The sequence below is a fragment of the Piliocolobus tephrosceles genome, chromosome 17, assembly GCF_002776525.5.
Source record: "Piliocolobus tephrosceles isolate RC106 chromosome 17, ASM277652v3, whole genome shotgun sequence".
In the NCBI taxonomy this organism is placed as follows: domain Eukaryota; kingdom Metazoa; phylum Chordata; class Mammalia; order Primates; family Cercopithecidae; genus Piliocolobus; species Piliocolobus tephrosceles.
In genome coordinates this window covers 51,874,987-51,888,542 of record NC_045450.1, presented here as the reverse complement: position 1 = coordinate 51,888,542, position 13,556 = coordinate 51,874,987, and the positions used below count along the sequence as shown (strand labels likewise).

At 40.1% G+C, this 13,556-nt stretch overlaps 1 protein-coding gene across 4 annotated transcripts in view; it reads right to left on the bottom strand.

Moving 5' to 3' along the window:
* CBFB (core-binding factor subunit beta) overlaps positions 1 to 13,556 on the bottom strand; it is a 75,424-nt gene that overhangs the window by 10,598 nt on the left and 51,270 nt on the right. For 2 of the 4 annotated variants that reach the window (XM_023210122.3, XM_031934462.1), the window contains one exon: positions 9,448 to 9,574. In XM_023210122.3, coding sequence (XP_023065890.1) covers positions 9,448 to 9,574 — 127 coding nt within the window. The remainder of the gene's footprint in view (positions 1 to 9,447; positions 9,575 to 13,556) is intronic. The other 2 variants (XM_023210121.2, XM_023210123.3) reach the window with 1 other exon arrangement.

Below are 13,556 nucleotides of genomic sequence, written 5' to 3'. Positions count from 1 at the left end.
TGTTGAAAAATCCATATCCTGCAGATAGAGTAAGTTTTAGAAACTAAAACAAGGCTGAAACAAAATAAATCTTAATCAAGTCTCTCTTCCTCTGGTAGTGGGGGAAGTCAGATTTTGTATCCTTTTCCTCATTCATTAATCCTCTTCCGATTCTCATTCTCAGTCTGAGTTCATATTCCCAGTTCGTTCTCATCTATTGCCATTACCCAAAACACATCCCAGGAAGGCCTAGTACAGACATGTTCTCATGCTGATTTGTCCATACACAAGAAAGAATATTGGTAGAGTTAAATGATTTGAAAACTGAAGTCTTTGCAAATTTAAAATAAATAAGAGGCTGAGATTTTTTTCTTGGACCACACAGAATTGAAGGCCCCAAAACTATGCGAAATACAAATACAAAAACCACATAAAACTTTTTGCCTGTTTTTATTTCCAAATAGTTTCCACATAAAATTCTCCTATGATTTGAATTGTATTAAAATTGCTTATAGTAGGATAAACAATAATTTACCCATTCTCTGACATTAAAGACAACCATTTATTTGCTGCCACTTTATAATCTAACCAAATGTAGGCATTTTTAAGATAATAGAGAAAATATCTTTAAGCACCCTGTCACCTTGGAGCTGAGTTAAAAGCCAAGAGTGCTATATTACAGTTTTAGGTCAAGAGGCCAATAAAGTTGAAGGCAGTCTCTAGAAACAGAGACTAGTGTATAAGTTGCTATCTTTCCAACTTAACTATGATCAGAGCATGAAATCTGTCCTTTATTAACCTCAATCTTCCTTCACAAAAGACATCTGAATTAGTTATAGACATATATACCCCAAAAAGAAAGGCCATGGGAAACATGTCAACATTTTCAGATCAAGGAAGGATTCTCAGAAAAGGCACTAGGATGCTTCTATATGGCAACAGATGCCAATGGACAGCATTTCACAAAAGTAACGTCTGTGATTATTTTTTCTTTTTAAAAGCCTTCTTTTTATACAAGTACAGAATAGTGCCCAAATTGTTAAGTATGTAATGATGAATTTTCACAAAGCGAACACACCCACCTAACATCCAGGTCAAGAACTAACATTACCAGAATGTGGAAAGTTCTTTTCATACCCACTTCTAGTCACTACTCAACCCCCAGAGTAACTGGTAGCCTCCAACAAAGCCAAGAAAAGTCCAAAATCCTTTACTGGTTGTTTCAAACACCAAACCAACCAATCCACCAAACAAAAAACACCAGAATCTAAAATAGCTTGGCAAAATAGTATCTTTGACTTTCAAAATCTAAAGTTAGGATATGACTACTTTTACTGCTTTCCTGCCAGTCCAGATATGTTGTGAGCCAAGTGCACAGAAAGGAGGGGCAAAGAAACTGGCTTCCACTGAGTCCCCATTCTAAGCCTCAGATACTGAACTCAGCAACAACCTGGGAGGGAGGTTTTAGTGATGAGGCTCAATGAGAATAAGCAATCTTCTCAAAGCTATGTGGCAACAAGTAGTGGAGCCCGGATGCAAAACCTTGTGCTCATTCCACTACATCCAGAGTCCTCGTTATGTTCTGCCACCCACTGGGTGCTGTAAAAACACCCCCAGGGACACCGGAGGGAGACCAGAACAACCCCTACCCTGGCTTTGCCCAGAGCAGTGCCTTTAAAAAAAACTATTTTATACAGTGGGGCTCTGTATACAATTTCAAATGAAGGAAGGGTTTCACATAAAAAACAGCCTATATGCTAGAGAATAGAGATAGCAAGGTCTAGAATCTTCTGTTTTCATTATTCTGTGTAATACTAAAAGCAAATTCTATTTTTTTCTAAATAGGTAATTAATGATACAAAATTCATAAGGTATAGAAGATATATAATGAAAAATAATAATTTGCTTATTTTGCCCCCCCCCGTATCTGGTTCTCCCCCATAGTTTCTAGTTCCAGTTTCTTACATATCCTACTAGAGAATGACTATGCATATTCAAACAAAAATCACCCACGGAGTAAGAAAAATACCCAGAGAGTAAGATATTATACACAGTATTCTGTACCTTATGTATATCATTTTAATGTATATCAGTGATTTAAGAGTATTTGGTAAATTAAAGGTTACTAACATAAACAATGCTTCTGCATTTCACTATAGTTTCTCATTTCAAGTTAATGATAATCCGCCACTACCTCTGAAAGGTAACAACAATATTGTACTACTGAAATAGGCTTTTCCAGAAAAATGAGAAAAAGAAAACACTAAATCCTATCATGAAGGATTGAAAACTTTCTAAATTTTACACATGGTGAAATGGAAGTAGGCTCAAGGAATTTTAGAATTAGTTTCAGATTAAAAGACACTGGTGAAAATCAAAACCCCTAGGGCCACCAACCACTTGGAGTTCTGCTTCCCCCTCTTAGTAATCTTAACCTTACACACAGATTAAATACTCAGGAGCACCACTGTTACAAGTTTAGAATGGCAGGGCTGGAGGCCTCAGAGGTTATCCAAACAGTGGAGGACATCCCTAAGCCTCTGTGCTGCCAGGATCTCAGGCTTCCACAGGCCGTTTACTGAGTTGCTGCCACCCACGAGTTACCACTGTTCTCTGGCCCTCCTCTCCAGCCAGGCATCAGGACCACCCACTAGAACCATTATTATTCTTTTCTGCCTCAGTCTTTTCTATTCGAGGGAAAACGGTTCTTAATCCCTCCTGGCAGATTTTATTTTTCGGCTTAAGCATCTTTATGGGTGGTGTGGAAATTAATTTGCCAGCACTAAGCTGTATTTGTGCAGGCCTCCCGGTTAGGAAACTGGTTTAAATACTCACTTTTTCTGCCATTAACCAAATATTTGAGGGAGAGCAAGTCAATTAATTTTTTGGAGATTCTCAGTTTCATCAACTGTAATAATGTTAGATTAGATGATGTTTGAATCTCTAAAGATATCTGAATTACAGAGGGGAAATAACATTTTTCTCCGATATTCTCTTTTTAGGAAAAAGAAGGTAAACTGTAAGAAAATAAGCTGACATTAGGAATTTTTTATGGATGGAAAAAAAGAGAAGCAAAATACATACACACAAAGTGCCAAAAGACACACAAACCCCAAACTCCACTATGTGATTGTCAGATTCCAGTCCAATTTTCTAGATGACAGTTCTCTACAAGAACTGATGTTTTAAATTACCGCCATAAGGGACTACAGGATCTTAAATCACTGATGAAAATATAACTGTTTTCTCTATGCTCTGGGTCATAATGCAGGGAAAGTGCTCTGAAACACTTCAGAGAACTAAAAGGATGTTCTTGTTAGCCAAATAATTCAATTAACTGGAACCAGCATTATGGTGGAGCTTTTAGTGCTAAAGAAGTACTTTAGAGCTATGATTTACTGTAGGTATACACATACCAACCATCATATTAAGTGCTTTACAAGCATATTCCCATTTAATACTCAATTTCTGTGAGAAAATTAGGGCTCCTGAGGCAAGTGATGGAGCAGGAATCTCAACTACGCCTGACTACAAAGCCCATGCTTTCAATCACTGACAAAAAAACAAGTAGAAACAATCTATCTGAGCAAGAAATTATGTGACATTTCTATCAACAGACTATATTTCTGTTCATATATACATATAAACTCACATACCAAAATGTACTTCCAACATTTTAAATTAGAAAAATCAAATTAACAATGTATTTATTTAATTTTTTTTTGTGGGGTCGGGGAGACAGGGTTTTGACCTGTTGCCCAGGCTGGAGTGCAGTGTCACAATCATAGTTCACTACAGCCTTGACCTCCTGGGCTCAAGCGATCCTCCCACCTAGCCTCCCAAGTAGCTGGGAACACAGGCACACACTACCATGCTCAGCTAGTTTTTAAATTTTTTGTAGAGACAAAGTCTTGCTATGTTGCCCAGGCTGGTCTTGAACTCCTGGGCTCAAGCAATCCTCCCTCAGCCTCCCAAGGTGCTGAGATTAAAGGTATGAGCCACCGCAATTGAGAATAGACAATTCTTAGTCAATCAATCTAGAGTTTTACGTAAAGCAAAATATATACAAAAGCTTTCAATAGTTGTTCCATTAATTGTCAAATAATTAATCTCCAAATATAATGCAGCTGAAGAGCACTTTTTAGAAAATGATTCCAATATTCATTTAAGGCCATGTTAGCTTGCTCCAGAAATACTGACCAATCACACTCTCTGACTTGGCAGGCTCTCTTACTCCTCCATGCCTTTGCATACACTGTTTGTCCTGCCCAGAATGCTTTCCCCAACTTGTCCAGCTGGCAAAACACATTATTCCTTCAAATCCCTCTAAATGTACTATTCTGTGAATCTCCCAAGCAGAGGCAGACTTAAGCTTCCTCTACACTGCCACTGTCCCCTTTTTGAACCTCCATTGTGTATGGTGGTTGCAAAAGTACACTGCAATGATCTATTTATCCATCCTTTTCCCTCAAGACTGAGAGTTGATCAAAGACAGAAACAACGCATTTTAATCTATATATTTCTCAGTCCCTAATGCAGAATACAGCCCAACACACTTGGGGTTTATTACTTAACTAGTTAATATAAACCAACAGATTATATTTAGAATCTTTCCCGACACCATCAATATGTATTATCTACTTGAACTATCCTAGCAGGCTCTCCTATAATTCTAGTTGTCAGACAGTCAGGATAGGGGCTGTTTTTTGAAGATATCCAATGAACAACTAAGCAGTATACGAAGCATTGTGGTAGGTAATGTGGAAGACACAAAAAAAAGAGGCTCCATCTTCATGGGATTGCCATAAAGTGGAGGGCACTAATGTTTATAATTGTTTCAACATGTTGTTCAATAAGAACACTAGTAGAAATAAAAAGTGCTACAGAGTGGAAGGGCTTTATGATTATGATTAAGAAGACTGAGGAAAGGTCTGATATTTAACAACAACATTCAGGTTGGGCCTTGGCGGACAGAAAAGAACATTCTACATCAAGGAACAAATGGCATGGGCAAAAAGGTTCAGAATTATAAAAAATGTATCTTACACATTTTAAAGCTTCTAAATTTTACAGATATAGAATGAAAGGGCATGGTGTGGAAGTCTTGTACTCACATCTGAAAATCACAAGAATTATAACAGCATCAAAGAAAACAAATACATCACATATATCCCTCCATTTTCTTTCCTTAGCTAACAAGGATTCTTGGGGACATCCTCAGCTGCTATCAGCCCATTAGATTAATTAACTCACTGACAAAGAGATCTAGCAATCACTAAAAGACACTAAATTTTAGGCTGTGTGCAATGGTTCACACATGTATTCCCAGCACTTTGGGAGGTCAAGGAGGGAGAACTGCTTGAGCCCAGGAGGTTGAGGCTACAATGAGTCGTGTTCGCGCCACTGCACTCCAGCCTGGGCAACAGAGTGAGACCCTATCTGCCCCCCCAAAAAAAGATATTAAATTTTACTTCAAGGCTGGGCATGGCAGCTCATTCCTGTAATTCCAGCACTTTGGGAGGCTGAGGCAGGTAGATCACCTGAGGTCAGGAGTTTGAGACCAGCCTGGCCAACATGGTGAAACCGCGTCTCTACTAAAAATACAAAAATTAGCCAGGTGTGGTGGCGGGAACCTGTAATCCCAGCTACTCAGGAGACTGAGGCAGGATAATCGCTGGAACCCGGGAGGCAGAGGCTGTGGTGAGCCAACATTATGCCACTGCACTCCAGCCTGGGCGACAGAGTGAGACTCCATCACTCACACACACACACACACACACACACACACACACACACACACACAAAATTTCATAAACTAAACACTAAATGGGCTTGATTTTTAAATGTATTCTAAGTAAATATATTTTAACACACAACCAGAAATTTTATGTAGTACTTTAAATAATATTAACAATAGGCCGGGCGTGGTGGCTCAAGCCTGTAATCCCAGCACTTTGGGAGGCCAAGACGGGTGGATCACGAGGTCAGGAGATCGAGACCACCCTGGCTAACACGGTGAAACCCCGTCTCTACTAAAAAATACAAAAAACTAGCCGGGCGAGGTGGCGGGCGCCTGTAGTCCCAGCTACTCGGGAGGCTGAGGCAGGAGAATAGGCGTAAACCCGGGAGGCGGAGCTTGCAGTGAGCTGAGATCCGGACACTGCACTCCAGCCTGGACGACAGAGTGAGACACCATCTCAAAAAAAAAAAAATATTAACAATAATAATAGCATGACACCTAGTCAATGGCACATATTCAAAGTAGTTTCACATGTATCTACTCATGTAAAATCCTCACAATGACCATATGACAGGCAGGATTCTTACACCTATTCTGTAGATGAGGAACTTCAGTCATAGAAAAGTGAAGTAAGCTGTCCAAGCTGAAAAGTAAATGACAGAGCCAGATTCAGACTTCTGTCTGGCTGTAGAGTCTGGGCTCTTAGCCACTGTCTGTCCACACACACACACACCTTAATTTAAATAATAGTGTTCATATAATTTTGTGCTTGGAAAAAACCCACAAATTTTCTTCATTATGTAACACTGACTTTAAAACTTAAAAAAAGTGATAAAATATACATATCATAAAACTTACCATCTTAGCCATTTTTAAAGCATACATTCAGTAGTGTTAAGTACATTCACACTGTTGTGCAACCAACTAGAACTCCCTTTATCTTGCAAAACTGAAACTCTATATCCTTTAAATAACTAACCCCCATTTCCCCTGGCAACCACTATTCTACTATCTGTAGATTCCAAAAGTATGTAGGACATGAATTTAACAATCTTAGGTACATAATATTGATTTTTAATACCTGGAAATGGTTCTATTAGTTGACATACTGTAATTATATTTTAATGTGTTTTGATTACCAAAGATGAATGTGTGCTTTTTCTATTTCTTCTTGTATGAAATGTTCATGTTGATACAAAGTTTATAAACTTGAAGCATAATATACAGTAACATTTGACATTCTTCTTCAAACACATTAGTTCTTATCTTGATTATTTTTGCTAGAATATACTTTTTTTTTTTTTTGAGAGGGAGTCTCGGAGTCTCGCTCTGTCGCCCAGGCTGGAGTGCAGTGTCCAGATCTCAGCTCACTGCAAGCTCCGCCTCCCGGGTTTACGCCTATTCTCCTGCCTCAGCCTCCCGAGTAGCTGGGACTACAGGCGCCCGCCACCTCGCCCGGCTAGTTTTTTGTATTTTTTAGTAGAGACGGGGTTTCACCGTGTTAGCCAGGATGGTCTCGATCTCCTGACCTCGTGATCCACCCGTCTCGGCCTCCCAAAGTGCTTGGATTACAGGCTTGAGCCACCGTGCCCAGCCTTTTTTTTTTTTTTTTTTTGAGGTAGGGTCCTGCTCTGTCATCCAGACTGGAGTACAGTGGCATGATCACAGCTCCTGCAGCCTTAAGCTCCTAGGTTCAAGCTATCCTCCTGCCTCGGCCTCCTGAGTAGCTAGGACGACAGGCATGTGCCACTATGCTGGCTAATTTTTTATATTTAGCAGAGATGGGAGCTTGCTATTTTGCCGAAGATGGTCTCAAACTCCCAGCCTCAAGCAATCCTCCCGCCTCAGCCTCCCAAAGTGCTGGGATTACAGGTGTGAGCCATCGCACCTGGCCCTAGAATATAGTTTTTAAAGAAAATCGGTATTTCTGAACAATTTGTATATACTTTGAATATTAATTTTTGTAATTGAGGTCTGCTTAAAGCAGGGTACAATTTTGTGTAAAAAAGGTTAAAATTCTATTGTCAATTAAAAGACATCAAAATTCAGAAACCAACATGATAGATTTAAAAAAGCGGGGGAAAAAAGATCAAATTTTAAAACTGGGCAAGACTAAACTTCAATGGGTACTAAAACTAAAGAAACACAAGAAATTAACTACAGGCCGGGCGCAGTGGCTCAAGCCTGTAATCCCAGCACTTTGGGAGGTTGAGAGGGGCGGATCACGCAGTCAGGAGATCAAGAACATCCTGGCTAACACGGTGAAACCCCGTCTCTACTAAAAAATACAAAAAACTAGCCAGGCGAGGTGGCGGGCACCTGTAGTCCCAGCTACTCGGGAGGCTGAGGCAGGAGAATAGGCATAAACCCAGGAGGCGGAGCTTGCAGTGAGCTGAGATCTGGACACTGCACTCCAGCCTGGGCAACAGAGCGAGACTCCGTCTCAAAAAAACAACAAAAAAAAAATTGAAATAATGGGTCGGACGCAGTGGCTCACGCTTGTAATCTCCGCACTTTGGGAGGCCCAGGCAGGTGGATCATGAGGTCAGGGGTCCGAGACCAGCCTGACCAACATGGTGAAACCCTGCCTCTACTAAAAATACACAAATTAGCTGGGCATTGTGGTGTGCACCTGTAATCCCAGCTACTCAGGATGCTGAGGCAGGAGAATCACTTGAACCTGGGAGGTAGAGGCTGCAGTGAGCCGAGATCACGCCACTATACTCCAGCCTGGGCAACAAAGGAAGATTGTATCTCAAAAAAAAAAAAAAATCGAAATAATGATTACTTTTGAGCAGAAATCATGAGAAAGTCATGATTAGATGTATATACGGAAGGAACTGCTGGGGTAGCTGTCAAAGTTTTATTTATGTTTTATTTATTTATTTTCTAGAGGCAGGATCTCACTCTGTCATCCAGGCCGGAATTCAGGGGCACAATTACTGCTCACTGTAACCTCAAACTCCATGGCTCAAGTGATTCTCCTACCTTGGCCTACCAAGTGACTAAAGCTACAGGCATGTGCCACCACACCCAGCTAATTTTCTTACTTTTTGTAGAGACAGAGTTGCTCGGGCTGGAAGTTTTATTTTTTGACCAAACTGCGGTTATAAGGATGTTAGCCTTACAATAATTCATTCAGCTATAGACTTATTATTATTTTTTTAAAAAATTTATCCTAAGTAAACCAGCAAAGGAAGCTACAGATTTGTTAATGTTGATTTCTGTTTCTGTATTTTCCAATTGAAAGGTTAAAAGAAAGTTTGTTAATTCCGTTCTTTGAATAGTTTGAAAATATTAAATTTTCCTTTCAAAATCACACAAATGACCAACAATTATAGCTACAAAATCAAGATAAATATTCATAGGAAAATGGAAAGTAATATTACTCCGAAGAGTTTTAATAACGTTCTAAAAATATGCAGTCTATGTTAACATAAGCTAGTTTTTACAAATAATTTGAAAAATAAGAAAAAAAATAGGTGAGATTTTGAGTAAATTAAGAGAAAATATACCTTATTATAGTAAATGATTTTTATGAAAATCAATGAATGAGGAATTGATGTACAACCTTAAAATTAGAATAAATTTCTTTACAGCAATTACATTTAATAAATACAAAGTCAGAGAATACAACTTTTTAAAAATGAAAGACAAAATTAAACCATTAAAAAGCATGATGCACAAACATCACAAACACAGCCTGAGAGTTTGGGGAAAGTACTAACCAGTTACTGCCAGCAGCTGTGAAACTCTCACCTCCATTTCCTCCCGATGAGACCTGTCTCTATCTTCAAATTCGCGTGTCCTTCTCCGAGCCTCTTCAAAGGCCTGTTGTGCTAATGCATCCTCCTGCTGTCAGAATACATGAAATACCTATTTTAATTTTGATTTATAAAAAAAATACAAGATCTGGGTTTTTTTGTTGTTTTTTTGTTTTTTTTTTCCTGAAACAGCGGCTGGGCACAATGGCTCACGCCTGTAATCCCAGCACTTTGGGAGGCCGAGGTGGGCAGATCACTTGAAGTAAGGAGTTTGAGACCAGCCTGACCAACATGGTGAAACCCCATCTCTACCAAAAATACAGTAATTAACTGGACGTTGTGGCGCATGCTTGTAAACCCAGCTACTTGGGAGGCTGAGGCAGGAGAATAGCTTAAAACCCAGGAGGCGGAGGTTGCAGTGTGCCAATATTGCGCCATTGAACTCCAGCCTAGGCAACAAGAGCGAAACCCCGTCTCAAAAAAAAAAGGAAAAGAAAATAAAAACAAACAAACAAACAAAAAACAGCATACCACTCTGTTACTCAGGCTGGAGAACAAGTGCAGTGGTGGAATCACGGCTCACCGCAACCTGAAAATCCAAGGCTTAACCCCATTACAGCAATTCTCCTGCCTCAGCCTCCCAAGCAGCTGAGAATACAGGCACGTACCACTGTACCTGGTTAATTTTTTTTTTAGTTTTTGTAGAGACCGGGTCTTGCTATGCTGACCAGGCTGGTGTCAAACTCCTGGCCTCAAGAGATCCTCCCGTCTCCGCCTCCCTAAGTGTTGGGATTACAGGTGCAAGCCACCTTGTCCAGCCTTTTTAATTCTGACAGAAACAAACAGCAGAGTATTTCTGAAACATCAACAGCATTAAAAAAAAAAAAAAGTCAGAGGTACTTTTAAAAGAAAAATTCAGTATTTCATATTTTATACTACACCTTGGAAACGAAGTCATGTTAATCATATTCTAACAATTGAAAATGCTCTTCCGTTTTCTTTACTTACTTAATCCTACTCATCAAAATAAAATCCTGATCAATACAACATTTAAGGCAGAGAAGAACAAGAAAAAAATGTGGTAAATACTTCTATCATTTGTGGAAAAGAAAGGCTCTATGAACTAAAGCCAGAAATATAAATGAAGATGAACAGCACTGACTACACAAATGTCGGAAACTTCTGGACAACAAAAAGCAAATAAAATCTCAAGGGAAATTATTAAGGAAAATATATTTGTTAACATATAACAAATCTGTCTTTTCCCAGTTAGTGGCTAAAGATCTGCACAGGAAAGAAACTCATATAACCTCAGGACTCGTTGTGTCTAAAAAGGTAACCAACTTAAACTTTCTCCTCTCCTCTTTTTTGGTCTCTGTTGGTGGCACCATTTTTTTTTTTCTGCTAGAAATCTGAGCCATCATCTTTGACTCTTCTTCATTCTCTCCTTGTCTCCACAGTCAACCAACCACTGAGTCCTACCCACTTGATGTCCTACGTATTTTTGGAATCTTCAGTTTCCTCTTCATTCCTATAAAAAGTTTCCTAGTTCAGGCCCCTAAAAATCTCACTTCCATTGCAAAAGTCTCCTCGACAGTCTCTCCTTGCTTCCATTTGGTCACCCCTCAACCCAATCTACCACACAGCCATCAGAATATGCCTTTAAAGCACAATCTGACCACAATGCCCCCAACATAAAAGAGCTCCCTTACCGTGTACAGCCTAGGATGCTTGGCCTTTGCCGTCACACACTTCTGAAAACTAGATTTTTTTTTTTCTGAGACAGAGTCTCACTCTGTTGCCCAGGCTGGAGTGCAGTAGTGTGTTCTCTGCTCACTGCAACCACCCAAGTTCAAGCAATTCTCTTGCCTCGGCCTCCCGAGTAGCTGGGACTACAGGTGCGCGCCACCATGGCTGGCTGGTCTTGAACTCCTGACCTCAGTGATTTGCCTGTCTTGGCCTCCCAAAATCCTGGACTTACAGGCGTGAGCCACTGCGCCTGGTCAGAATACTAGGATTTTTGATGGTACACTTGAAGAAACTAAAAGATCCAAAACAATACCAGAAAAGTCATCAATACTACTCACTTTCCTAGATTCACCGCAGCAAGGGGTGGCCACGTAACTCGGTTGTAGCCAATGAGACAGAAATACAAGTCACCTCATGGGGCTTCCAAGAAAGTTTGAGACATTTCACCATTCTACCTTCTTAGGAACTGATGCAGTGCTCAGAGATGCAGCAGCCATCTTGCAAACATAATAATGAGGACATAGTCACGCAGTGAGCATGCTACAGCAGCAAGACTAAAAGATCTTATATCATGTCAGGGTCAAAAAAAAAAAAAAAAAAAAAAAAAAAAAGGTCCCAGGCCACTGGTAACATAATTAAGTGCTATACCAGGCCTGGACTGTGTCACTGTCAGTGGGGTTTTCTGATACTCCAAATTTTCAGTGACAATGTCTATAACGTCAACAGAATGGAAAGATGTACTTCAAACATTTGACTGAACATCATGACATAGACCTACTATATTCTCATGACATACTATATAAGCCAGAGGTATCCACAAAATAATGCTGTTTCCAATTTCCCAGGGCTTTCTATACACTTAGGTATCAACTGGGACACATTTGCTCATGACAGGAAAAAACTGTGGGCCTGGCGTGGTGGCTCACACCTGTAAGCTCAAGCACTTTGGGAGGCCAAGGCCAGTGGATCACCTGAGGTTGGGAGTTCAAGAAACTAGCCTGGCCAACATGGTGAACCCCATCTCTACTAAAAAACAAATACAAAAAATTAGCCAGGCATGGTGGCAGACCCCTGTAATCCCAGCTACTCGGGAGGCTGAGGCAGAAGAATCACTTGAACCCAGGAGGCGGAGGTTGCAGTGAGCTGAGATCACACTATTGCACTGCAGCCTGGGCAACAAGAGCGAAACTCCATTTCAAAAAAAGAATAAAAAGTATTATTATTAATATTTGCAGCAAAATAAGTCAGGAGATATCTGGTAGCCCTCACTTTCTTGTTCCATCTTCTGTTTTGATCTTTTCTTTCCTCTTTTTTTTAGAGAAGGGGTCTCGCTCTCAAGCCCACGCTGGAGTGCAGTGGCATGATCACAGCTCATCGCAGCCTCAACCTCCTAGGCTCAAGTGATCCTCCTGCCTCAGGCTCCCAAGTAGCAGGGACTATAGGTGTGTGCCACCAGAGCTAATTTTTAAAAATTTTTTATATAGAGATGGGGTCTCGCTGTGTTGCCCAGGCTGGTCTTGAACTCCTGGTATCAAGTGATTCTCCTGCCTCCACCTCCCAAAGTGCTGGGATCACAGGCATAAGCCACCGTGACCAGCCTGTCTTGGTATTTTCTAATAACATGTGAGATGTATGTGCAGTGAACGGAATTCACACTTTAACAAATGGTAAAATGGAAAGACAATTAGCAATTATCAGTATTATCCTGATCCTTTCCTGCTGCAATCTAACACCTCCCTTTCAAGGACAGCATAAAGGTCACCTGCTAATAAAAACCACGTGCTCACCCACAAAATAGGCTCAAATGGCTAGGAACAACTAACTCCATTCAGGTTCGGGTGGGATAAGGTTTTCAATTCTCCTGTCCCCACCAGCCATTTGTTATACTACTAGTCTGTTACTCCAAAGTCTATACCACAACCTGCATAATGTAGCCAGGTGGGGTCATCATAAAACATGGTTGGGTGTAAATGAAATCCACGTGGAAAATAAAGGCTTAGCAGTTCTGTCATAGAGCATACACAGAATATTCTGACCACTCTTGTACTAATTCTCTCTTCACTGTATTTAAATTGTGTCTTTATTTATTGTCTAAATCTACAACTATATATATTTTACAGTTTGGTAACACTTACCTTTCTGCAGCAGGTTAAAAACTAGAAGTTCATGCTTAATTAAAAAATTAAGAATCAAATTTGTTTCCAAGAAAGTTGACGATGAACATCTCATTTGCACAAAATATCGACCTTTACTATTCTCTTTGGGGACCAGAATGGTATCACTGATCACATGAAAACCAAAAGAAATAAATCTGCTGAAGAAGC